The sequence below is a fragment of the Chiloscyllium plagiosum genome, unplaced genomic scaffold (genome assembly GCF_037043375.1).
Source record: "Chiloscyllium plagiosum isolate Xiang-an unplaced genomic scaffold, Cpla_swu_hap1 HiC_scaffold_46, whole genome shotgun sequence".
NCBI lineage: Eukaryota > Metazoa > Chordata > Chondrichthyes > Orectolobiformes > Hemiscylliidae > Chiloscyllium > Chiloscyllium plagiosum.
The window spans coordinates 5,031,742-5,058,019 of record NW_028270184.1 but is presented as its reverse complement, the minus strand read 5'-3'; the positions used below and the strand labels follow the sequence as shown (position 1 = coordinate 5,058,019).

At 42.7% G+C, this 26,278-nt stretch overlaps 1 protein-coding gene across 4 annotated transcripts in view; it reads left to right on the top strand.

Annotated features, from left to right (window-relative positions):
• Window positions 1-21,434, top strand: part of ahnak (AHNAK nucleoprotein) — a 55,901-nt gene extending 34,467 nt beyond the window's left edge. Inside the window, exons 5-6 of one of the 4 annotated variants that reach the window (XM_087983812.1) lie at window positions 1,644-6,096; window positions 6,679-21,434. In XM_087983812.1, coding sequence (XP_087839938.1) covers window positions 1,644-6,096; window positions 6,679-20,015 — 17,790 coding nt within the window. In that variant the 3' untranslated portion in view covers window positions 20,016-21,434. Of the gene's footprint in view, window positions 1-1,643 lie in introns of all 4 variants that reach the window. The other 3 variants (XM_087983813.1, XM_087983814.1, XM_087983811.1) reach the window with 3 other exon arrangements.
• The last annotated feature ends 4,844 nt before the right edge of the window (window positions 21,435-26,278 follow it).

Here is a 26,278-nt window from a genome sequence, read left to right as displayed (position 1 = left end):
GCTAAATATAATTGCGAGTGGAGTGGAGGATCCATTTTGAGGGAGGCAGGAACGTAAAGTTGGGCCATGGTTGGATGAGCCATGATCATAATGAATGATGAAGCAGAACTGAGGTGCCAAATAGCATACTCATAGAGTCCCTGCAGTGTGGAAACAGGCCATTTGGTCCTTCAAGTCCACACTAACTGTCCCAAAAGCAGACCCACACTACTACCATATCCTTGCAACCCTGCATTTCCCATGGCTAATTCTCCCAGCCTGCACATCCCTGGACACCATCAGCAATTAACCTGCACATTTTTGAATTGTGGGAGGAAATCAGAGCACCTGAAGGAAACCCAGGCAAACATAGGAGAATGTACAAACTCCACACAGACAGTCACTCAAGGGTAGAATCGAACCTGTCTGGCCCTGTGAGGCAGAAGTGCTAACTACTGACCCACCGTACCATGCCAGCTCCTAATTTGTACCTTATTCATGTAAATGTCTGTTTAGTAACTGGTTACTTAATTAAGGTAGCTGATGGTCACTCAGACAAGAATACAACTGGAGAGGACAACATTGTAGAGAAACCAAAAGAAACAGAGGATGCTGTTCATGGTATCAAAACCCTGAACATTTCTAAAATTTGTTTTCTCCAATAATTGGAAATGAAAGGAGGTCATGTTTTTGCAGCCTCATACGCTGCCCTCTTGAGGCACTGATGAAAAGCACTCTTCAGTCAGGTTTCAATGTTGAATATGTCAGATGCACGTCTACATTTACGTCACCTGAGGTGGCAGAAATTTATGTTTATAAATAACAAAATAATACTCAACTCTCTTTGTTGAAACAAAATTACGGACTACTTGCATCTTTCACGTAGCACACTAAAATCCATGCATAACTCATCAAATTCATTTATTATAAGTTCCAATATTCACTTTAATAGAAACTGCTAATATAAATGTTTTGCATTGTAATTAGACCCTCCCAATTGTGAAGTCACTTCAGTATCAGAGGCAACTAATAAGCTCTTTAATATATTTTTCTTTTAATCCTTGACCACATATTTCTCTAAATCTTCTCCATCACTTCTGAAGGAGCTAACTCTACCCGCAGCTTGTGGTTGTCCAAACATCACTCATTTATCATGGGCTGTGTGTCCTGACACCCAAAAGGTTCACATTGCGCTTATGGAAAGTTCTGCACATGCACAATTTTTGAAGTTTTGCCAGTTAAAAAAAAACATAGTAGCACCCAAATAAGCACAGTAACTAACGTATTTCCTGATAGCCCCAAAAGGTTCACATTGCATCTGCAGTTATTACTGGTGGGAAGGGACTGACTGGAAGAGGTGCATCATGTATAATCAAAAATATTTCAGTTGTGGACAGAGGAATATATTACAGCTAAGCTTGATCCTATCCTCACTGAATGTCCACACACAACCTCTTTCCAACAGAGCCACTGGTATTAAGAGTGGGTTTTCTAGTTGATATTTTATTTCCTCCCCAGGTCTCATGCTGCCACACTAGCTGAGACTGACAAGGTCTGCACAAGCCTGAAACTAGGACGAAACTGTCCTGGATAGAAATCTGACAAATCCACTTTAATAAAAAAAATGAAGTTCGATATGACACAAGATTTTATATTCCCTCTAGAGTGGAGATGATGAAGACTATCAGAGGATTTTCAGAACAAAAATCAAGCCTCGCCTGAAGTCAGAAGATGGCTCAGAGGCACCAGATCAAGCCGACCGAACTTCCAATGTACATATCACCAGAAAGGTTATTACACGTACTATTCATACTTCTGGTCCTACAGTCATGACAGACACAGACATCCAGAATCCAGAATTTAAAATAAAAGTTCCAAGATATGAGCAAGTCACCACTGAGAGATCAGGACCAAAACTGGAAACATCAGAGATGGACGTAGATGTTAATCTCCCAGACACTGAAGTTCTGAAATTTCAAACGGGAGACTGTCAACGGACCACTCATACAATGCACATTGTGAAAACAAAAGTTGTAGAGGTAACTGGACCAGATATGGAATACGGCCAAGCTACTTTCCATATGCCACAAGCCAACATAGCAGGACGATATGGAAGAACAGTGCAAATATCTGATCTTGACTGCAAAGCTGGAATGACAAATGTGAAAGATCCAGTTATTGATATTAATACAATTGGAGCAAAAACAGTAATTGCTTCTCCAAAGACTGATGCTGATCTTAATGTATCTGGAAGCTGTGACAATTTAAAAGGTCCAAGAACTGATGGTCAAAAGTTAAGGATGCAGCTTGATGGTTCAAGTTTGAACACACAAGACGGGAAACTAAATATCAAAACGAAGACACCAAACTTCAGTGTTTCAGGGTCAGATATAAATACAAATACGCAGACAAAAACAAAAGCACCGGATCTGAATATCAGTATGAACGTTCCAGAGGCAGACATTAAAATATCTGGACCAAGGATAGAAAGCGATGTTGAAATACCCGCAGTGGATATGAATGTTGGAGGGGGTGATAGTGAAATCAAAAGTTCGAATTTTAACTTGCCAGGAATCAGACACAAAATTTGTGAGCCTGATTTTAACCTGGAAGGCAAATGTGCAAAAGCAACAGTGAATGTTGATGTGCCTGACATTAAACTGGAGAGTGGCATCAAAAGCCCTACACTTAACAAGACGGGATTCACTATCTATGGGCCAAAGGTACCAAAGCCAGATATTTACTTGGAGCAAAAAAGTCCAAATGTTGAATTACCTGACATCAAACTACAGGGTGACGTCAAGGGTCTAGATCTGAATACGAGTGATTCAAAAGTTGGTATTAAGCAACCTGACATCAAGGAAAGGGGGCTTAAGTTTTCAGTGCCTTCTATGAATCTGCCCACTGTAAAACCTGCAGACATTGACTTAAATCTTAAAGGCTCAATAGGAAAGGGTGACCATGGTACTGATCTCCCCTCAGCAAATATAAAGGGAGAGATCAAAGAACTCAAACTAGATATAAAACCAGATATACCAGACACTGACATTAGATGGCACAGTACAAATGCTAATTCAAAGGGACCAAAGATAGAAGATGACATTTGTGTACCTGATGTGGATTTAAATGTCAGAGGAGGGTCAGCTAAAATCAAAGGTCCCGATTTAAAGATGCCAGATTTAAGCATCTCAGGACCAAAGATCGAAAAGCCTGATATCAATCTGAAATTCATAGGCCCAAAAAGCACAGCAGATGTTGATGCCACTTCTGTTAAGCTGGAGGGTGATCTAAAAGGCCCAGATGTGAATATTGAAGGGCCTAAAGTTGATATTGAGGGACCTCATACCAAAAGTAGTGACCTTACATTTTCGATACCTGCTGTAGGTTTACACAAAGTAAGCAGTCGGGGCATTGACTTGAGTCTTAAAGGACCAGGGGTGAAAGCTGACCATGATATTGACCTTCCCTCTGCAAATGTTCAGGGTCACATTAAAGGACCCAAGGTGGATATAGATGTTCCTGAGGCTGACATTAAGGGTCCCAGTGGATCGCTCCATATGCCCAAATTCAAAATGCCCAGGTTTGAACGCGATGGCGGTAAAGTAGAGGGCCCCGATGTGAATATTGATGCAAATCTTCCAGCTGCAAATTTCAGTCTAACTGGACCAAACATAGAAGGTAAGATTGATACACCTGACGTGGATCTTGAGGTTGGTGGAGGCTCTGGTAAAATCAAAAGCCCAAAAATTACAATGCCAGATTTCAATATATCAGGACGCAAGTTTGGTCTAAAAGGTCCAGAGGTGAAAGCTGACCATGATATTGACCTTCCCTCTGCAACTGTTAAGGGTGACATCAAAGGACCCAAGGCAGATATAGTTGTTCCTAGGGTTGATATTAAGGGTTCCAGTGAATCGTTTCACATCCCTAAATTTAAAAAGCCCACTTTTGGAATGAGTGGAGGGAAACTAGAGGGCCCCAATGTCAATATTGATACAAATCTTCCAGCTGCAGATGTCAGTCTAACTGGTCCAAAGATAGAAGGTGATATTAATGTACCTGACGTAGATCTAGATGTTGGTGGAGGCTCTGGTAAAATCAAAGGCCCAAAACTTAAAATGCCAGATTTCAATATATCAGGACCCAAGTTTGAAAAGCCAGATTGGAATTTGAAATTCAAGGGCCCAAAGGCCGCAGCAGATGTCGATGTCCCAGATGTTAATCTAGAGGGTGATCTCAAAGGCCCAGATGTCAGCATTAAAGGTCCTAAAGTTGATATTGAGGGACCTGATGCCAAAGGAAGTGGTTTCAATATTTCAATGCCTATCATGTCATTGCCCAAGGTCAAGGTTCCTGACTTTGATTTGAGTCTTAAAGGCCCAGAGGTGAAAGGTGAACAGGATATTGACCTCCCCTCTGCTGATATAAAGGGTGACATCAAAGGACCCAAGGTGGACATAGATGATCCTGAGGCTGATATTAAGGGTCCCAGTGGATCATTCCACATGCCCAAATTCAGAATGCCCAAGTTTGGATTCGGTAGTGGTAAAGTAGAAGGCCCCGATGTCAATATTGATGCAAATCTTCCAGCTGCAGATGTCAGTCTAACTGGTCCAAAGATAGAAGGTGATATTGATGTACCTGACGTAGATCTAGATGTTGGTGGAGGCTCTGGTAAAATCAAAGGCCCAAGACTTAAAATGCCAGATTTCAATATATCAGGACCCAAGTTTGAAAAGCCAGATTGGAATTTGAAATTCAAGGGCCCAAAGGCCACAGCAGATGTCGATGTCCCAGATGTTAATCTCGAGGGTGACCTCAAAGGTCCTAAAGTTGATATTCAGGGACCTGATGCCAAAGGAAGTGGTTTCAAAGTGTCAATGCCTTCCATATCATTGCCCAAGGTCAAGGTTCCTGATTTGGATTTGGATCTCAAAGGCCCAGAGGTGAAAGGTGAACATGATATTGACCTCCCCTCTGCTGATATAAAGGGTGACATCAAAGGACACAAGGTGGATATAGATGTTCCTGAGGCTGACATTAAGGGTCCCAGTGGATCATTCCACATGCCCAAATTCAAAATGCCCAAGTTTGGATTCGGTGGTGGTAAAGTAGAGGGCCCCGATGTCAATATTGATGCAAATCTTCCAGCTGCAGATGTCAATCTAACTGGTCCAAAGATAGAAGGTGATATTAATGTACCTGACGTAGATCTAGATGTTGGTGGAGGCTCTGGTAAAATCAAAGGCCCAAAACTTAAAATGCCAGATTTCAATATATCAGGACCCAAGTTTGAAAAGCCAGATTGGAATTTGAAATTCAAGGGCCCAAAGGCCACAGCAGATGTCGATGTCCCAGATGTTAATCTCGAGGGTGATCTCAAAGGCCCAGATGTCAACATTAAAGGTCCTAAAGTTGATATTGAGGGACCCGAGGCCAAAGGAAGTGGTTTCAATATTTCAATGCCTTCCATGTCATTGCCCAAGGTCAAGGTTCCTGACTTTGATTTGAGTCTCAAAGGCCCAGAGGTGAAAGGTGAGCACGATATTGACCTCCCCTCTGCTGATATAAAGGGTGACATCAAAGGACCCAAGGTGGACATAGATGTTCCTGAGGCTGACATTAAGGGTCCCAGCGGATCATTCCACATGCCCAAATTCAAAATGCCCAAGTTTGGATTCGGTGGTGGTAAAGTAGAGGGCCCCGATGTCAATATTGATGCAAATCTTCCAGCTGGAGATGTCAATCTAACTGGTCCAAAGATAGAAGGTGATATTAATGTACCTGACGTAGATCTAGATGTTGGTGGAGGCTCTGGTAAAATCAAAGGCCCAAAACTTAAAATGCCAGATTTCAATATATCAGGACCCAAGTTTGAAAAGCCAGATTGGAATTTGAAATTCAAGGGCCCAAAGGCCACAGCAGATGTCGATGTCCCAGATGTTAATCTAGAGGGTGATCTCAAAGGCCCAGATGTCAACATGAAAGGTCCTAAAGTTGATATTGAGGGACCCGAGGCCAAAGGAAGTGGTTTCAATATTTCAATGCCTTCCATGTCATTGCCCAAGGTCAAGGTTCCTGACTTTGATTTGAGTCTCAAAGGCCCAGAGGTGAAAGGTGAGCACGATATTGACCTCCCCTCTGCTGATATAAAGGGTGACATCAAAGGTCCCAAGGTGGACATAAATGTTCCTGAGGCTGACATTAAGGGTCCCAGTGGATCATTCCAAATGCCCAAATTCAAAATGCCCAAGTTTGGATTCGGTGGTGGTAAAGTAGAGGGCCCCGATGTCGATATTGATGCAAATATTGCAGCTGGAGATGTCAGTCTAACAGGTCCAAAGATAGAAGGTGATATTGATGTACCTGACGTAGATCTAGATGTTGGTGGAGGCTCTGGTAAAATCAAAGGCCCAAAACTTAAAATGCCAGATTTCAATATATCAGGACCCAAGTTTGAAAAGCCAGATTGGAATTTGAAATTCAAGGGCCCAAAGGCCACAGCAGATGTCGATGTCCCAGATGTTAATCTAGAGGGTGATCTCAAAGGCCCAGATGTCAACATTAAAGGTCCTAAAGTTGATATTGAGGGATCGGATGCCAAGGGAAGTGGTTTCAATATTTCAATGCCTTCCATGTCATTGCCGAAGATCAAGGTTCCTGACTTTGATTTGAGTCTCAAAGGCCCAGAGATGAAAGGTGAACACGATATTGACCTCCCCTCTACCGATATAAAGGGTGACATCAAAGGTCCCAAGGTGGACATAGATGTTCCTGAGGCTGATATTAAGGGTCCCAGCGGATCATTCCACATGCCCAAATTCAAAATGCCCAAGTTTGGATTCGGTGGTGGTAAAGTAGAGGGCCCCGATGTCAATATTGATGCAAATCTTCCAGCTGCAGATGTCAGTCTAAGTGGTCCAAAGATAGAAGGTGATATTGATGTACCTGACGTAGATCTAGATGTTGGTGGAGGCTCTGGTAAAATCAAAGGCCCAAAACTTAAAATGCCAGATTTCAATATATCAGGACCCAAGTTTGAAAAGCCAGATTGGAATTTGAAATTCAAGGGCCCAAAGGCCACAGCAGATGTCGATGTCCCAGATGTTAATCTAGAGGGTGATCTCAAAGGCCCAGATGTCAACATTAAAGGTCCTAAAGTTGATATTGAGGGACCTGATGCCAAGGGAAGTGGTTTCAATATTTCAATGCCTTCCATGTCATTGCCCAAGATCAAGGTTCCTGACTTTGATTTGAGTCTCAAAGGCCCAGAGATGAAAGGTGAACACGATATTGACCTCCCCTCTGCTGATATAAAGGGTGACATCAAAGGTCCCAAGGTGGACATAGATGTTCCTGAGGCTGATATTAAGGGTCCCAGTGGATCATTCCACATGCCCAAATTCAAAATGCCCAAGTTTGGATTCGGTGGTGGTAAAGTAGAGGGCCCCGATGTCAATATTGATGCAAATCTTCCAGCTGCAGATGTCAGTCTAACTGGTCCAAAGATAGAAGGTGATATTGATGTACCTGACGTAGATCTAGATGTTGGTGGAGGCTCTGGTAAAATCAAAGGCCCAAAACTTAAAATGCCAGATTTCAATATATCAGGACCCAAGTTTGAAAAGCCAGATTGGAATTTGAAATTCAAGGGCCCAAAGGCCACAGCAGATGTCGATGTCCCAGATGTTAATCTAGAGGGTGATCTCAAAGGCCCAGATGTCAACATTAAAGGTCCTAAAGTTGATATTGAGGGACCTGATGCCAAGGGAAGTGGTTTCAATATTTCAATGCCTTCCATGTCATTGCCCAAGATCAAGGTTCCTGACTTTGATTTGAGTCTCAAAGGTCCAGAGGTGAAAGGTGAACACGATATTGACCTCCCCTCTGCTGATATAAAGGGTGACATCAAAGGTCCCAAGGTGGACTTAGATCTTCCTGAGGCTGATATTAAGGGTCCCAGTGGATCATTCCACATGCCCAAATTCAAAATGCCCAAGTTTGGATTCGGTGGTGGTAAAGTAGAGGGCCCCGATGTCAATATTGATGCAAATCTTCCAGCTGGAGATGTCAGTCTAAGTGGTCCAAAGATAGAAGGTGATGTTGATGTACCTGACGTAGATCTAGATGTTGGTGGAGGCTCTGGTAAAATCAAAGGCCCAAGACTTAAAATGCCAGATTTCAATATATCAGGACCCAAGTTTGAAAAGCCAGATTGGAATTTGAAATTCAGGGGCCCAAAAGCCGGAGCAGATGTCGATGTCCCAGATGTTAATCTCGAGGGTGATCTCAAAGGCCCAGATGTCAACATTAAAGGTCCTAAAGTTGATATTGAGGGACCCGAGGCCAAAGGAAATGGTTTCAAGATGTCAATACCTTCCATAGGATTGCCTAAAATCAAGGGTCCTGATTTTGATTTGAGTCTCAAAGGCCCAGATGTGAAAGCTGACCTCCCCTCTGCTGATATAAAGGGTGACATCAAAGGAGCCAAGGTGAATATAGATGTTCCTGAAGCTGATGTCAAAGGTCACACTGGAAAGTTCCGGATGCCACGGTTTAAAATGTCTAAGTTCGGAATAGGTGGAGGGAAAGTAGAAGGTCCCAGTATGAATATTGAGACCAGCGTTCCTGCTGCAGATGTCAGCCTAAGTGGTCCAAAGATAGAAGGTGATGTTGATGTACCCAAAGTAGATGTAGACATTGGCGGTGGAAGTAAAATCAAAGGACATAAGTTTAAAATGCCAGACGTTAGTCTTTCAGGACCTAAAGTCAAATCACCTGACTTTGATGTCAAGCTGCAAGGTCCAAAGATCACTGGAGATGTGGATGTCCATGATGTTAATCTCGAGGGTGATCTCAAAGGACCAAATGTGAAAATTAAAGGTCCCAAAATGGAGGGACCTGATGCAAAAGGAAGTGGTTTCAATATTTCAATGCCTTCCATAGGGTTGCCCAAGATCAAAGCTCCTGATTTTGATTTGAGTCTAAAAGGCCCAGAGGTAAAAGCTAAACATGATATTGACCTCCCCTCTGCAGATATAAAAGGTGACATCAAAGGTCCCAAGGTGGATATAGATGTTCCTGAGGCTGATATTAAGGGTCCCAGTGGATCATTCCACATGCCCAAATTCAAAATGCCCAAGTTTGGATTCGGTGGTGGTAAAGTAGAGGGCCCCGATGTCAATATTGATGCAAATCTTCCAGCTGCAGATGTCAGTCTAACTGGTCCAAAGATAGAAGGTGATATTGATGTACCTGATGTAGATCTAGATATTGGTGGAGGCTCTGGTAAAATCAAAGGCCCAAAACTTAAAATGCCAGATTTCAATTTATCAGGACCCAAGTTTCAAAAGCCAGATTGGAATTTGAAATTCAAGGGCCCAAAGGCCACAGCAGATGTCGATGTCCCAGATGTTAATCTAGAGGGTGATCTCAAAGGCCCAGATGTCAACATTAAAGGTCCTAAAGTTGATATTGAGGGACCCGAGGCCAAAGGCAGTGGTTTCAATATTTCAATGCCTTCCATGTCTTTGCCCAAGATCAAGGTTCCTGACTTTGATTTGAGTCTCAAAGGTCCAGAGGTGAAAGGTGAACACGATATAGACCTCCCCTCTACCGATATAAAGGGTGACATCAAAGGTCCCAAGGTGGATATAGATGTTCCTGAGGCTGATATTAAGGGTCCCAGTGGATCATTCCACATGCCCAAATTCAAAATGCCCAAGTTTGGATTCGGTGGTGGTAAAGTAGAGGGCCCCGATGTCAATATTGATGCAAATCTTCCAGCTGCAGATGTCAGTCTAACTGGTCCAAAGATAGAAGGTGATATTGATGTACCTGACGTAGATCTAGATGTTGGTGGAGGCTCTGGTAAAATCAAAGGCCCAAAACTTAAAATGCCAGATTTCAATATATCAGGACCCAAGTTTGAAAAGCCAGATTGGAATTTGAAATTCAAGGGCCCAAAAGCCACAGCAGATGTCGATGTCCCAGATGTTAATCTAGAGGGTGATCTCAAAGGCCCAGATGTCAACATTAAAGGTCCTAAAGTTGATATTGAGGGACCCGAGGCCAAAGGAAGTGGTTTCAATATTTCAATGCCTTCCATGTCATTGCCCAAGATCAAGGTTCCTGACTTTGATTTGAGTCTCAAAGGCCCAGAGGTGAAAGGTGAACATGATATTGACCTCCCCTCTACCGATATAAAGGGTGACATCAAAGGGCCCAAGGTGGATATAGATGTTCCTGAGGCTGATATTAAGGGTCCCAGTGGATCATTCCACATGCCCAAATTCAAAATGCCCAAGTTTGGATTCGGTGGTGGTAAAGTAGAGGGCCCCGATGTCAATATTGATGCAAATCTTCCAGCTGCAGATGTCAGTCTAAGTGGTCCAAAGATAGAAGGTGATATTGATGTACCTGATGTAGATCTAGATGTTGGTGGAGGCTCTGGTAAAATCAAAGGCCCAAAACTTAAAATGCCAGATTTCAATATATCAGGACCCAAGTTTGAAAAGCCAGATTGGAATTTGAAATTCAAGGGCCCAAAGGCCGCAGCAGATGTCGATGTCCCAGATGTTAATCTAGAGGGTGATCTCAAAGGCCCAGATGTCAACATTAAAGGTCCTAAAGTTGATATTGAGGGACCTGACGCCAAGGGAAGTGGTTTCAATATTTCAATGCCTTCCATGTCATTGCCCAAGATCAAGGTTCCTGACTTTGATTTGAGTCTCAAAGGCCCAGAGGTGAAAGGTGAATACGATATTGACCTCCCCTCCGCCGATATAAAGGGTGACATCAAAGGTCCCAAGGTGGACTTAGATGTTCCTGAGGCTGACATTAAGGATCCCAGCGGATCATTCCACATGCCCAAATTCAAAATGCCCAAGTTTGGATTCGGTAGTGGTAAAGTAGAAGGCCCTGATGTCAATATTGATGCAAATCTTCCAGGTGCAGATGTCAGTCTAAGTGGTCCAAAGATAGAAGGTGATATTGATGTACCTGATGTAGATCTAGATGTTGGTGGAGGCTCTGGTAAAATCAAAGGCCCAAAACTTAAAATGCCAGATTTCAATATATCAGGACCCAAGTTTGAAAAGCCAGATTGGAATTTGAAATTCAAGGGCCCAAAGGCCACAGCAGATGTCGATGTCCCAGATGTTAATCTCAAGGGTGATCTGAAAGGCCCAGATGTCAACATGAAAGGTCCTAAAGTTGATATTATGGGACCTGATGCCAAGGGAAGTGGTTTCAATATTTCAATGCCTTCCATGTCTTTGCCCAAGATCAAGGTTCCTGACATTGATTTGAGTCTCAAAGGCCCAGAGGTGAAAGGTGAATACGATATTGACCTCCCCTCCGCCGATATAAAGGGTGACATCAAAGGTCCAAAGGTGGACATAGATGTTCCTGAGGCTGATATTAAGGGTCCCAGTGGATCATTCCACATGCCCAAATTCAAAATGCCCAAGTTTGGATTCGGTGGTGGTAAAGTAGAGGGCCCCGATGTCAATATTGATGCAAATATTGCAGCTGGAGATGTCAGTCTAACAGGTCCAAAGATAGAAGGTGATATTGATGTACCTGATGTAGATCTAGATGTTGGTGGAGGCTCTGGTAAAATCAAAGGCCCAAAACTTAAAATGCCAGATTTCAATATATCAGGACCCAAGTTTGAAAAGCCAGATTGGAATTTGAAATTCAAGGGCCCAAAGGCCACAGCAGATGTCGATGTCCCAGATGTTAATCTAGAGGGTGATCTCAAAGGCCCAGATGTCAACATTAAAGGTCCTAAAGTTGATATTGAGGGACCTGATGCCAAGGGAAGTGGTTTCAATATTTCAATGCCTTCCATGTCATTGCCCAAGATCAAGGTTCCTGACTTTGATTTGAGATTCAAAGGCCCAGAGATGAAAGGTGAACACGATATTGACCTGCCCTCTGCTGATTTCAGGGGTGACATCAAAGGACCCAAGGTGGACATAGATGTTCCTGAGACTGACATTAAGGGTCCCAGTGGATCATTCCACATGCCCAAATTCAAAATGCCCAAGTTTGGATTCGGTAGTGGTAAAGTAGAAGGCCCTGATGTCAATATTGATGCAAATCTTCCAGGTGCAGATGTCAGTCTAAGTGGTCCAAAGATAGAAGGTGATATTGATGTACCTGACGTAGATCTAGATGTTGGTGGAGGCTCTGGTAAAATCAAAGGCCCAAAACTTAAAATGCCAGATTTCAATATATCAGGACCCAAGTTTGAAAAGCCAGATTGGAATTTGAAATTCAAGGGCCCAAAGGCCAGAGCAGATGTCGATGTCCCAGATGTTAATCTTGAGGGTGATCTCAAAGGCCCAGATGTCAACATTAAAGGTCCTAAAGTTGATATTGAGGGACCCGAGGCCAAAGGAAGAGGTTTCAATATTTCAATGCCTTCCATGTCATTGCCCAAGGTCAAGGTTCCTGACTTTGATTTGAGTCTCAAAGGCCCAGAGGTGAAAGGTGAACACGATATTGACCTCCCGTCTGCTGATATAAAGGGTGACATCAAAGGTCCCAAGGTGGACATAGATCTTCCTGAGGCTGACATTAAGGGTCCCAGCGGATCATTCCACATGCCCAAATTCAAAATGCCCAAGTTTGGATTCGGTGGTGGTAAAGTAGAGGGCCCCGATGTCAATATTGATGCAAATCTTCCAGCTGGAGATGTCAGTCTAAGTGGTCCAAAGATAGAAGGTGATATTGATGTACCTGATGTAGATCTAGATGTTGGTGGAGGCTCTGGTAAAATCAAAGGCCCAAAACTTAAAATGCCAGATTTCAATATATCAGGACCCAAGTTTGAAAAGCCAGATTGGAATTTGAAATTCAAGGGCCCAAAGGCCACAGCAGATGTCGATGTCCCAGATGTTAATCTTGAGGGTGATCTCAAAGGCCCAGATGTCAACATTAAAGGTCCTAAAGTTGATATTGAGGGACCCGAGGCCAAAGGAAGAGGTTTCAATATTTCAATGCCTTCCATGTCATTGCCCAAGGTCAAGGTTCCTGACTTTGATTTGAGTCTCAAAGGCCCAGAGGTGAAAGGTGAACACGATATTGACCTCCCGTCTGCTGATAGAAAGGGTGACATCAAAGGTCCCAAGGTGGACATAGATCTTCCTGAGGCTGACATTAAGGGTCCCAGCGGATCATTCCACATGCCCAAATTCAAAATGCCCAAGTTTGGATTCGGTGGTGGTAAAGTAGAGGGCCCCGATGTCAATATTGATGCAAATCTTCCAGCTGCAGATGTCAGTCTAACTGGTCCAAAGATAGAAGGTGATATTGATGTACCTGATGTAGATCTAGATGTTGGTGGAGGCTCTGGTAAAATCAAAGGCCCAAAACTTAAAATGCCAGATTTCAATATATCAGGACCCAAGTTTGAAAAGCCAGATTGGAATTTGAAATTCAAGGGCCCAAAGGCCACAGCAGATGTCGATGTTCCAGATGTTAATCTAGAGGGTGATCTCAAAGGCCCAGATGTCAACATGAAAGGTCCTAAAGTTGATATTGAGGGACCTGATGCCAAAGGAAGTGGTTTCAATATTTCAATGCCTTCCATGTCATTGCCCAAGATCAAGGTTCCTGACTTTGATTTGAGTCTCAAAGGCCCAGAGGTGAAAGGTGAACACGATATTGACCTCCCGTCTGCTGATATAAAGGGTGACATCAAAGGTCCCAAGGTGGACTTAGATCTTCCTGAGGCTGATATTAAGGGTCCCAGTGGATCATTCCACATGCCCAAATTCAAAATGCCCAAGTTTGGATTCGGTGGTGGTAAAGTAGAGGGCCCCGATGTCAATATTGATGCAAATCTTCCAGCTGCAGATGTCAGTCTAACTGGTCCAAAGATAGAAGGTGATATTGATCTACCTGATGTAGATCTAGATGTTGGTGGAGGCTCTGGTAAAATCAAAGGCCCAAAACTTAAAATGCCAGATTTCAATATATCAGGACCCAAGTTTGAAAAGCCAGATTGGAATTTGAAATTCAAGGGCCCAAAGGCCACAGCAGATGTCGATGTCCCAGATGTTAATCTAGAGGGTGATCTCAAAGGCCCAGATGTCAACATTAAAGGTCCTAAAGTTGATATTGAGGGACCTGATGCCAAAGGAAGTGGTTTCAATATTTCAATGCCTTCCATGTCATTGCCCAAGATCAAGGTTCCTGACTTTGATTTGAGTCTCAAAGGCCCAGAGGTGAAAGGTGAACACAATATTGACCTCCCCTCTACCGATATAAAGGGTGACATCAAAGGACCCAAGGTGGATATAGATGTTCCTGAGGCTGATATTAAGGGACCCAGTGGATCATTCCACATGCCCAAATTCAAAATGCCCAAGTTTGGATTCGGTAGTGGTAAAGTAGAAGGCCCCGATGTCAATATTGATGCAAATCTTCCAGCTGGAGATGTCAGTCTAAGTGGTCCAAAGATAGAAGGTGATATTGATGTACCTGACGTAGATCTAGATGTTGGTGGAGGCTCTGGTAAAATCAAAGGCCCAAAACTTAAAATGCCAGATTTCAATATATCAGGACCCAAATTTGAAAAGCCAGATTGGAATTTGAAATTCAAGGGCCCAAAGGCCACAGCAGATGTCGATGTCCCAGATGTTAATCTAGAGGGTGATCCCAAAGGCCCAGATGTCAACATTAAAGGTCCTAAAGTTGATATTGAAGGACCCGAGGCCAAAGGAAGTGGTTTCAATATTTCAATGCCTTCCATGTCATTGCCCAAGATCAAGGTTCCTGACTTTGATTTGAGTGTCAAAGGCCCAGAGGTGAAAGGTGAACATGATATTAACCTCCCCTCTGCTGATATAAAGGGTGACATCAAAGGGCCCAAGGTGGACATAGATGTTCCTGAGGCTGATATCAAGGGTCCCAGTGGATCATTCCACATGCCCAAATTCAAAATGCCCAAGTTTGGATTCGGTGGTGGTAAAGTAGAGGGCCCCGATGTCAATATTGATGCAAATCTTCCAGCTGCAGATGTCAGTCTAACTGGTCCAAAGATAGAAGGTGATATTGATGTACCTGACGTAGATCTAGATGTTGGTGGAGGCTCTGGTAAAATCAAAGGCCCAAAACTTAAAATGCCAGATTTCAATATATCAGGACCCAAGTTTGAAAAGCCAGATTGGAATTTGAAATTCAAGGGCCCAAAGGCCACAGCAGATGTCGATGTCCCAGATGTTAATCTAGAGGGTGATCTCAAAGGCCCAGATGTCAACATTAAAGGGCCTAAAGTTGATATTGAGGGACCTGATGCCAAGGGAAGTGGTTTCAATATTTCAATGCCTTCTATGTCATTGCCCAAGGTCAAGGTTCCTGACTTTGATTTGAGTCTCAAAGGCCCAGAGGTGAAAGGTGAATACGATATTGACCTCCCCTCTGCTGATATAAAGGGTGACATCAAAGGACCCAAGGTGGACATAGATGTTCCTGAGGCTGATATTAAGGGTCCCAGTGGATCATTCCACATGCCCAAATTCAAAATGCCCAAGTTTGGATTCGGTAGTGGTAAAGTAGAGGGCCCCGATGTCAATATTGATGCAAATCTTCCAGCTGCAGATGTCAGTCTAACTGGTCCAAAGATAGAAGGTGATATTGATGTGCCTGACGTAGATCTAGATGTTGGTGGAGGCTCTGGTAAAATCAAAGGCCCAAAACTTAAAATGCCAGATTTCAATATATCAGGACCCAAGTTTGCAAAGCCAGATTGGAATTTGAAATTCAGGGGCCCAAAGGCCGGAGCAGATGTCGATGTCCCAGATGTTAATCTCGAGGGTGATCTCAAAGGCCCAGATGTCAATATTAAAGGTCCTAAAGTTGATATTGAGGGACCCGAGGCCAAAGGAAGTGGTTTCAATATTTCAATGCCTTCCATGTCATTGCCCAAGATCAAGGTTCCTGACTTTGATTTGAGTCTCAAAGGCCCAGACGTGAAAGGTGAACACGACATTGACCTCCCCTCTTCCAATATAAAGGGTGATATCAAAGGTCCCAGGGTGGATATAGATGTTCCTGAGGCTAATATTAAAGGTCCAAGTGCGAAATTCCACATGCCCAAAATCAGAATGCCAAAATTCGGGTTTAGTGGAGGGAAAGGAGAAGGGCCTGATATGAATATTGATGCTCATCTTCCTGAGGCAGATGTGGATCTCACAGGACCAACAATGGAAGGTGATTTAAAAATGCCAGATGTAGATCTGGGCGTTGACGGTGGTTCTGGTCAAACCAAAGGCCCTAAATTCAAATTACCAGGTTTCAAAATTTCTGGTCCGAAGGTCCCAAAGCCAGATTTTGACCTGGAATTGAAAGGTCCAAAACTGTCAGGCGATGTGGATGTCCCTGATGTTAATTTGGCTGGTGACATCAAAGGCCCGAAGATTAAAAAACCTGGAATCAGCATCTCTGCTCCAAAGGTCCCAAAGCCTCATTTAGACTTGGAACTTAAAGGCCCAAAAGTCTCCGGGGATTTGGATGTCCCTGCTATTAATATGGAGGGTGACATCAAAGGCACCAAATTAGATATCGACGGGCCGAATGTTAAAGAAACTGGGGCAAAATTTTCAATGCCTTCAATACATTTGCCGCATATAACAGCTCCCAACATTGATTTGAGTTTCAAAGGCCCAAAATTAAGGGGTGATCAGACAAGTGACATCTCTTCACCCAGTATAGAGGGAGAAATTAAAGGTCCAAAGATTGATGTAGAGACTCCAGACATTGACTTGGACGGTGCACACGGACAGTTCCAAATGCCAAAAATTAATATGCCCACATTTAAGATGGGTGGACCCAAACTGAAAGGACCTGAAGTGGACATTAAAGCCAATGTTCCTGAGACAGATGTTACTATATCAGGACCAAAGATAAAAGGTGGGGTTGAAGTTCCTGACGTAGATATGGATGTTGATGGTAAAATTAAAGGTCCTGGATTTCAAATGCCAGGCATTAACATCTCTTTACCCAAAATTAAAGCTCCTAATTTTGATTTTGGGTTTAAGGGTCCTGAACTGTCAGGTGGTCATGGTGCTGCTGCTGACATTAACATGGAGGGTGACATTAAAGGTTCAGGTTTTGATATCCAAGGTCCCAAAGTAAATATTAAGGCACCTGAGATGAAAATTGAGGGTCCTGATGTGAAAGGAAATGAGGGCAAGGTTTCACTGCCCTCCATGGGTATTTCAGCTCCCAATATAACCTCCCCAGACATGCATTTTGACTTGAAAGGCCCCAAACTGGAAGGTACAGCTGATATTAAGTCTCCAAGTTTAGGTGTTGATGTTAGTGCACCTGAGATGGATACAGATGGTCAAGGTGCACATCTGAAACTGCCAAAAATGAAGAAGCCAAAGTTTGGATTTGGAATTAAAGGACCACAAGGTGACATAAATGCTCCATCTCTGGACATTTCTGGTTCTGACATAGATTTGAATGTTGATTCGCCAGACCTGAACATAAGTACCAAAGGGAAAAAAGGCAAGTTTAAGATGCCCAAATTCAATATCAAATCAAAGAAACCTGCAGGAGATGTAAAGGTAACCACTCCAACGAGTGAACTTGATTTATCCAAGCCAGAAGCAGGTATTAAGTCGCCAAATCTAAGTGTAACACTTGGATCATCCGATGGACAACTGAACATCAAGCATCCAAAAGTAAAGAAACAACGATTTGGAAAAATGGGCAAATTGACATTTCCAGATGTTGAATTTGATCTGGCATCATCAAAAGCTAAAGGTGAACTACCTAGTTCAAAGATTGAAGGAGACTTACAAGCACCTAGTATTGATGTTTCATCTTTGGACATTAAAGGTCCACATGTTGACATCAGAGCACCGGGAGTTGATGTCAATACTGATGTTGCCTTGGAAGGACATGGTTTCAAAGCTAAGGGCACAAAATTAAAATTGCCTTCACTAAACATCAAATCACCCAAAATGTCTGAGCCAAATTTGGATATTAATTTAAAGGACGCAAATCTGAAAGGTGAAGTATCAGGAGATGTAAAAGGACCAAAGATTGACATAAAGAGACCCGAAATAGATTTTGATGTTGAAGCTCCAAATGTTGATATTGAAAAACCAGAAAGTAAATTAAAAATGAAAATTAAGAAACCAAAGCTTAATATTTCAGGCCCCAAATTCAAAGGTTCAGGTGTGGACATGAATGTTAGTATACCAAAATTAGACACTGGAATTAAAGGACCTGAGGTTAACATTGATGCACCCAGTGTTGAGCTTCAACCCAACATCTCTGATCCAGATCTACACTTGAAAGGATCAAGTCTTAAGTCACCAGATGGTCATTTTGAGAGTACAGAAGGAAAGCTGAGCATGCCTGCAATTAACATTTCTGGTACTAAATTGCAAGGTCCTGATGTGAATCTTGACACAAATGCACTGAAGATAGGAGGTGATCTTAAGACACCAGGTGTAGATGTCAATCTTGAAACATCTGATGTGAACATAAATGCTGATGGTAAATTCAAAGGGCCCAAAATTGCAATACCATCAGTTGATATCTCAGCACCTAAAATGGACTTAGATTCAAAGCATCCACAGATAAAAGGAGATGTCAATATTTCCAGCCCAAATATCAAAGGAAACTTTAGAGGACCAGGTGTGGATGTAAAAGGTCCTAATATCGATGTTTGTGGTGCTGATATTGACATTAAAGGGGGAGAAGGAAAGCTAAAGATGCCTCAGATCAATCTTCCAAAAGCTGATATAAACCTTGCAGAGCAGAAGGTAAAAGGGATCTCTGCCTCTGATTTTGGTGTTAATGTGAAGGGCCCTAAATTAGAAGGAAGTTTGGACACTGACGTAAAATGCCCTGAATTGGACATTAAGGGGCCAAATGTGAAAATGGATACATCAAATATTAACATTGCTAGTTTAAAAGGAAAAGGTTCCAGTGTTGATATTAATGTGCCAAAAGCTAACGTAGAATTTTCTGGACCAAAGTTTGAGCAAGATATGAAGGGAGATATAAATGTTGCTGTACCAGATGTGAACTTAAGTGCTAAATTAAAGAGCCCTGAAGTAAAACTGCCATCAGCCGATGTGAAATTTGATGCAAAAGGCCCGACAATCAAAGGTGATGTTAATGCTTCCAGTTCCAAAATTGACCTGAAAAGTCCAGAGCTTGATGTCAAAGCTACGGACATAAGTGCAGATATTAAAGCAGCAATAGCTGATCTTGATGTTCCATTGGATAAAATGACAATACCTAAATTCAAACGTTCTCAATTTCAAATAAAAGGGCCAAATGTAGAATCACATCAAATGGCAACAGGTGTCAGTTCTTCAGGTGTACAAGGTCCAAGTGTCGAAATTAAAGGACCACAGGCAAATATTAGCATGCGAGAAGATGATGTGGATGGTTCAGGGGTTAAGGTAAAAAAGGGGAAAATTAAAATGCCCAAATTTAATTTTTCTAAGTCTAAAGGGAAAGGTAGTATTGAAGGAGCTGAGGGTGAATTTAGTGTATCGGGGCCAAAGATTGATATTAAGGGTTCAAAGGGTAGCCTGGGATTCAGTGAAGTTGAGATGGAAGGAGCAGAAATTGCTGGATCTGGTAAAGCTTCTAGTTTGGACATAAGCACTTCCCCAAAGAGCAAGTCTGGCACACTAGATTTCTCATTATTTAAAGGCAAAAAATCAGAACGTCATAGGTCGTCATCTCTGAGTGATGAGCATGACCTTTCACCATCATCCCCCAAGGGCAGATTAGATTTTGGAGAAGGGACTGCAGGTGCAAAAGGAAAGAAATCAAAGCTGAAATTTGGGACGTTTGGAGGCTTTGGGGCAAAGTCAAAGGGCTCCTATGAGGTCACCCTTGGTGAAGGTGAGGCAGCAGCAGAGGGCAGCGGTATCTCTCTAGTTTCTAAGAAGACCCGCCTGTCCTCCTCATCCAGTAATGAAAGTGGATCCAAAGCAGGATTCCGTCTTCCTAAGGTAGAACTAAATATCAACAAAAACAAAGAATAATTTTGTAAATAGAGCCTGAGTCCTTGTAAATAGAAATTAACTGCATTACTTTTAACTGATAAGCCAAGGCACAGAGGTCCACTGGACTTCATCCCTATCTCATTGGCAGGTCAAAAGTCAAATGGATTATTTAAAAGTGTTGAGTCATTGTTTTTGTTTTTACAATGCGAGAATTGAATCATAGCCCGATCTGACCTGCAGATATTTCAAACACTTCTGTACCAGCTAACACAACAAACTGAAGTTCTATTACTACAAGCTGAAAGCAATAGCCTACTAGCAGAAAAATAAACTATTTTGATACATTTTCTATGTAGTGGTTTGTTATTTTCATATACTGGTAAAATTGAGGTGTTAAAACATGTAATCACTGGTGCTCTCTCTAGCTTACTTTATTCAATGGAATGCAGCTAATCTGTGAGAGGTTTTATTGATTAACGATTTGAGCGGAGACAGTTGGAGAGGAAGAGTTTAAGTTGTCTTTAGACCAATAGAAGCTATCCTATCTATATGAAAAAAGTATTTTGGCATGAGCCAAAACAGACTCAATTCGTCCAGTGATTGGTATTGTATTGCCAGAGTCCAACCACAATAATGTTTGGCCAATTTTATTTCCTTGTAGACTTACAGGGCTGCAGAAAAATGTATTCAGGACAGCTTAAAATTTTCTCTTTGTAAAATGTGCTAACTGTTGGTCTGTGGATCTAGTTAAGGCATGTTTCCACTGTGAACCTGAGTGTTAATGCCATCCTGCCTCTTTATCTTCTGCTCCTGCTGCTGTAATCTTTTATTCCAAGTCCTATCTCCCAAAGCGACAGATAAAAAGGCCTAGAGAAATTATTCAACGTTCAACTATGCAGTTTGGATCAGTTTGAGTCATAAGTATTAAATACTATGAAAACTAAATTAAATAACACAACTTATTTGCACTTCAAATATCCCATTCCCTTCCCACCCTCTCCTCCTCCCAATTCCCTTTACGTCCCGGCAATACAACTTGGTTGCTAACTGCACTGCTGTCAGGTGTAAATTTCAGAATGGAAAGGGTGGTCTGAGATAGGCTTGCTAACAGCATGTATGTATCGGCAGGCCTGTGAAGGAGCCTGCACGGTCTGATTTAATAGCATTATAAAGCAGAATATGACAGCACTGCACTAAAATACTGCTTTGTCTGAATCCACAGATTGCACCAAACTCCCTGTAACATAACAAACCCTTTCCTTTTGTTACAAATTACAGGAAAATTGTGACTTTTCTAGATTTTCTTACCATTTCTTTGTTCCATTCTACAGTGTTGTTAATAGAACTTCTTCTTCATAATTCTGTCTACACTTTTATGGCAAAGTTTATGGTAGACGATGGGAATGTAAGACAAGTGTGTACCTTGTAAAAATCAAATAAATTGTTCATTACCCTGAATTGGAAACTGGTCTTGTCTCTGTCTCTTGGTTTTTATGCAAATTAAGAAACAAAAGACTGAATCTTTGATTTGAATGATAGGAAAGTTACAACAGAACTGAAGGCTGAGATGAGAGAAAAATAATTTAAGCAGTGCTGTTGTTGCTAAGTGCTACTCAGCGAGAGACGAGTAGAGCACTGGATTTGGTTATGATTCCTTCATGGTCAAGCAGACTTACAGCATACAGACGCCTGAGATTCCTGGAACCACTGCCCTTGCACTCAAAACTGGGGCATGGCTAAACTTGTGCCAGAATATATGCCATTGTGTTAATCATATCCCAAATCCTGAGACCCACTGAGCTCATTGAATTTCAAAACTTGGATTTGTAGACTATTGTCTGTTCTGGACAAAAAGTGTACTTCCTGTTGGTCACAAGTCCAACAATGGTACTGGTTGGACGTTAAGCAACGAATGTCATCTTCATTATATGAAGTCGATGAAAGAAATAACCTGTCCAAATTTCCTAAAGATAAAGGGTTAAAGAGCCATCAAGCTAGTTCTCACTCCTATTGCGCTGCTTATGGTCTTGCAGAGCAACCAATTCAGTAAGCGAATTTACTATTCGCTTACAAACCTAAGAATGGCAGGTTGGACAGAAAGGACTGAATTTTCACTTGTGGCTCATATGAATTGACGTCCACATCCATCCCCTACGTCCAGCCTACGAGCCCTCCAAGTTTTCCTCTCCTGTCAACCTAACCAGTTCCCCTCCATTGACACACTCACTCAATTGGCAGAGCTAGTCCTCACCCTGAACAACTTCTCCTTTGACTCCTCCCACTCACATCAGACCAGAGGGATAGCCAGGGACTTACATCTGCCCCAGCTATGCCTGCCTTTTCGTAAGGTATGTGGAACAGTCCATTTTTTGTAGTGACACCAACACCATCCCCCACCTTTTCCTGCACTACATCGATGACTGTATCGGTGCCACCTCATGCTTCCATGAGGAGGTTAAATGGTTCATCAACTTCACTAAGACCTTCCACCCTGATCTCAAGTTCTAATGGACCATTTCCAACAGCTCCCCTTCCTAGATCTCTCTGTCTACATCCCTGGCGACCGCCTCAACATGGACATCTTTTCAAACCCACTGACTCCCACCTCCTCCTGTAAAAACGCGATCTCTTACTCCAAATTTCTCTGCCTCCTCCATATTTGCTCCCAGGAGGAGCAATTCAACTCCAGGACATCCCATATGTCCTCCTTTTTAGGGACTGCAATTTCCCCTCCCACATGATCAACATTGCTCTCCAGCGCATCTCCTCCACTTCCACACCTCTGCCCTCGAACCTCACCCCTCCATCTGCAATAAGATAGAAGCCCCCTGGTCCTCACCTTCTACCCAACTAATATCCAGATACAGCGCATTATCCTCTGCCATTTCTGCCACCTACAGTCAGACCTCACCACCAACGATATATTTCCCTCCCCATCTCTATCTGTGCTTGCAGAGACCATTCCCTCCGCGACTCCATCATTAGGTCCATGTCCCCCATCAAACCTTCCCTTGCTGCCACAGGAGGTATAAAACTTCTCCCTCACATCCGGCAGACATTTTCCTGTACATCCACCCACCTCATCTACTCCATCTATTTTTTTCAATATGGTCTCCTCTACATCAGGAGACAGGACGCCAACCCGTGTAGTGTTTCAGGGAACATCTCTAGGACATGCACCAGGTGCACCAACAGTGGCAGTTGAAAGGGAGTTCCAGACTTTTATCCATCCACAATGAAGGAATAGCAATTTAGTTCCAATTAAGGATGGTGGTTTGGATTGGCTAGTAACTTGCAGGAGGTGGTTTCTCATGCACCTGCTGTTTTTGGTCTTCTAAGTGGTGAAAGTCGCAAGTTTGGATTGTACTCAAGAAGTTGGTGATGGGATGTTGAAGGTTGTGGGATGCAGTGCTGAGAAAGCATTTCAAAAAAAAGTCACATCGGATTTGAAATGTTAACTCTGTTTCTCTCTTTACACAGACTGCTACACCTGCTGCATTTCTCCAGCACTTTCTGTTTTCATTTCAGGTCTCCAGCAGTCACAGTAGTTTGCATTTATTATATTGATAAAGCTGGGCTGCTATGTCCTGGAGGTTGTCCAGCCACTTCAGTGTTGTTGACACCACCTCAATCCAAGTAAGTGGAGGATTTTCTATCACACTGCTGACTTGGAAAGACTGGTTTTCTTAATTTCGTCAGGTGATTCACCACGGTTTTGCCAAGTCTGGTGAGATTCAGCGTATGAGGAGAAACTAGATATGATGATGATGATGCTCCTTTTTAACAAGGTTATGTTGTCCTTGGCTTTTTTTTCCAGAAAGGTCATAAAAGACACAGACTCCAAAAAGTCTAAGTTTGAAAAGGTTTAGGGCCAGTTTGATTATCGCTAAGATACTGCATCAGGCAGAAGGCTTTCAATGGAAGGGGAGTGGCCAGTTCTGCCAACTCAACTTTTCTCTGGTTTGATTTTGTTTTTGGCAGTCTCGCTATTCACTGAAAGCTGTCAGGCAGTTGTAAAAGCTGCTGAACCCATGGAAGCAGATCAATGCTAACCCTCTCTGACTTCTCTCCTGTTAGACCCTGTTTGATTTTACCTTTTGTGCCAAGGGGTGTTTATGGAGATTGTAGCAAGTATTTGGAACAGCATCATTAAGTTGGGATGATCTGTTGGGTTTTCGTACAGGTTAAGTTATTCTGTATTCTGTTCTCTTTTGATTGTGTTCCATTTCGTAATCTTGTAAATAAATTGTTTTGTTTAAAACTAAGTGCTTTGACCAGGTGCATCACTCCTGGAATACCCACATTACAACTGCTTAAAACAACATGCAAAGTTAGGGTCTGACCCTGAGTAGAGGGATTATCCTACGAAATGTTGAGCACATTGGGCTCATATTCAGAGTTTAATAGAATGACAAACGACCTTATTGAAATACAAAAGATTCTTAGATGACTTCTCAGGTAGGATGCAGAGAGGCTGTTTTCCCCTTGTGGGAGAGTCTAGGACTACTGGGCATAATCTCACAATAGAGAGTCATCCAGTGAAGACAGCAATGAGGAGGAATTTCATCTCAGAGGATAATGAATTTGTGGAATCCTTTAGAGGGCTGTGGATGTTGGATAAGGGCTGAGATAAAAGCATTTTTAATCAGTTAAGGGAATCAAGAGAAATGGGGAAAAAGCAGGAAAGTGGAATTGAGGATTATCAGATCAGCAATGATCTCTCTGAATCAATGGGGTGAAGAGCCTACTACTGCTCTGGGTCTTAGGGTCTAAGGCTGCGGGCCAAATGCCGGGAAATGGAATTTGAGTATTAGCTAGATGTTCAATTACTGGTATAGACATCATACTGGTTTAGGACGGCATGGTGGCTCAGTGGTTAGCACTGTTGCCTCACAGAGCCAGGGACAGGGTTCGATTCCACCCTCTGGTGACTGTCTGTGTGAAGTTTACACAATCCCCTTGTATCTGCATGGGTTTCCTCTGGGTGCTCCAGTTTCTTCCCATGGTGCAAAGATGTGCAGGCTAAGTGGATTCGCTGTGCTAAATTGCCCAGTGTCCAGAGATGTGCAAAGTGAGTTAGCTATGGGAAATGTGGGGTTATGGGGGTAGGGGTGGAGTCTGGATGGGATGTTCTTTGGAGGGTTGATGTGAACTCAATGAGTTGAATGACATGTTTCCACACTGTAGTTAAAAATCACAGCACCAGATTATAATCCAACAGGTTTATTTGGAAGTATGCATTTACCAAGCTGCTCCTTTGTCAGGTAGCTAGTGGGACAGGATCATAGGACACAGAATTTATAGTAGAAGATCAAAGTGTCATACAACTGATGCAATGTATTGAACAAACCTAGATTGCTGTTAAGTCTTTAATCACTTAGAATGAATGGGGTTACAGATTCCAATTCACTAATATGTAAATATAGAACTTCATTCAAGTCACATTCCCGAGATAATTTAGGGTTTTATAAAAACAAAGTGACATCTTAACTGAGACAATGCATTAAAGGTGTGAGGTTAGAGTTTGTGTGTGTATCCCAACCTTGAGTCAGACTGGTTCTATTTCCAAAGTAGGAACTGATAAAGTGTCAATTGGACTGACTGCCTACAGATTGTGTGCTTTTTGAACAAAATAGAATATATCTGCATATACAAATCTGCAAATGCAAATTCACCCCACAGATTTGTATGTATGTGTGCATGTGTGTGAGAGAGACAGAGTAAGAGTGTGTATGTGGGAGAGAGTGTGTATGTGTGCATGCTTGATAGTGTGCGCAAGTGTAAAGGAGTATATACCTGTAAGAAGGTGTGCGTGAGAGGGTGTGTCTGAGAGAGAGAGCATGTGTATGAGAGAGGGTCATCTGTGTGATCATGTGTAGCTGTTTTTTGTGTGTGTGTGTGAGAGAGAGAGGTGTATAGTGTAGTGGGGTCCCCTGTGGTGTGATACAAACCCAAGATCCTGGTTTGAGGCCGTCCTCATGGGTACCAAACTTGGCTATCAGCCTCTGCTCGGTGACTTTGCACTGTTGTATATCCCGAAATCCGCTTTGGAGGACGGTCACCTCAAGATCCAAGGCCGAATGTCCTCAACCATTGAAGCATTCCCCAACTGGGGCATGTTCACCTATATGCATGCCAAGAATAAGAAACTGTAGGAACCTGGCATCACCCAACAGCAGTAGCCAAGCCTCCTGTCACCACAGCTGAAAAAGGTACCACCACAGGGAAATCAATAGTCAACTTAGCAGACCACACCCTTCAACTGGAAGAGACTGAAGTTCTCAGCCAAGGGCTCAATTTCT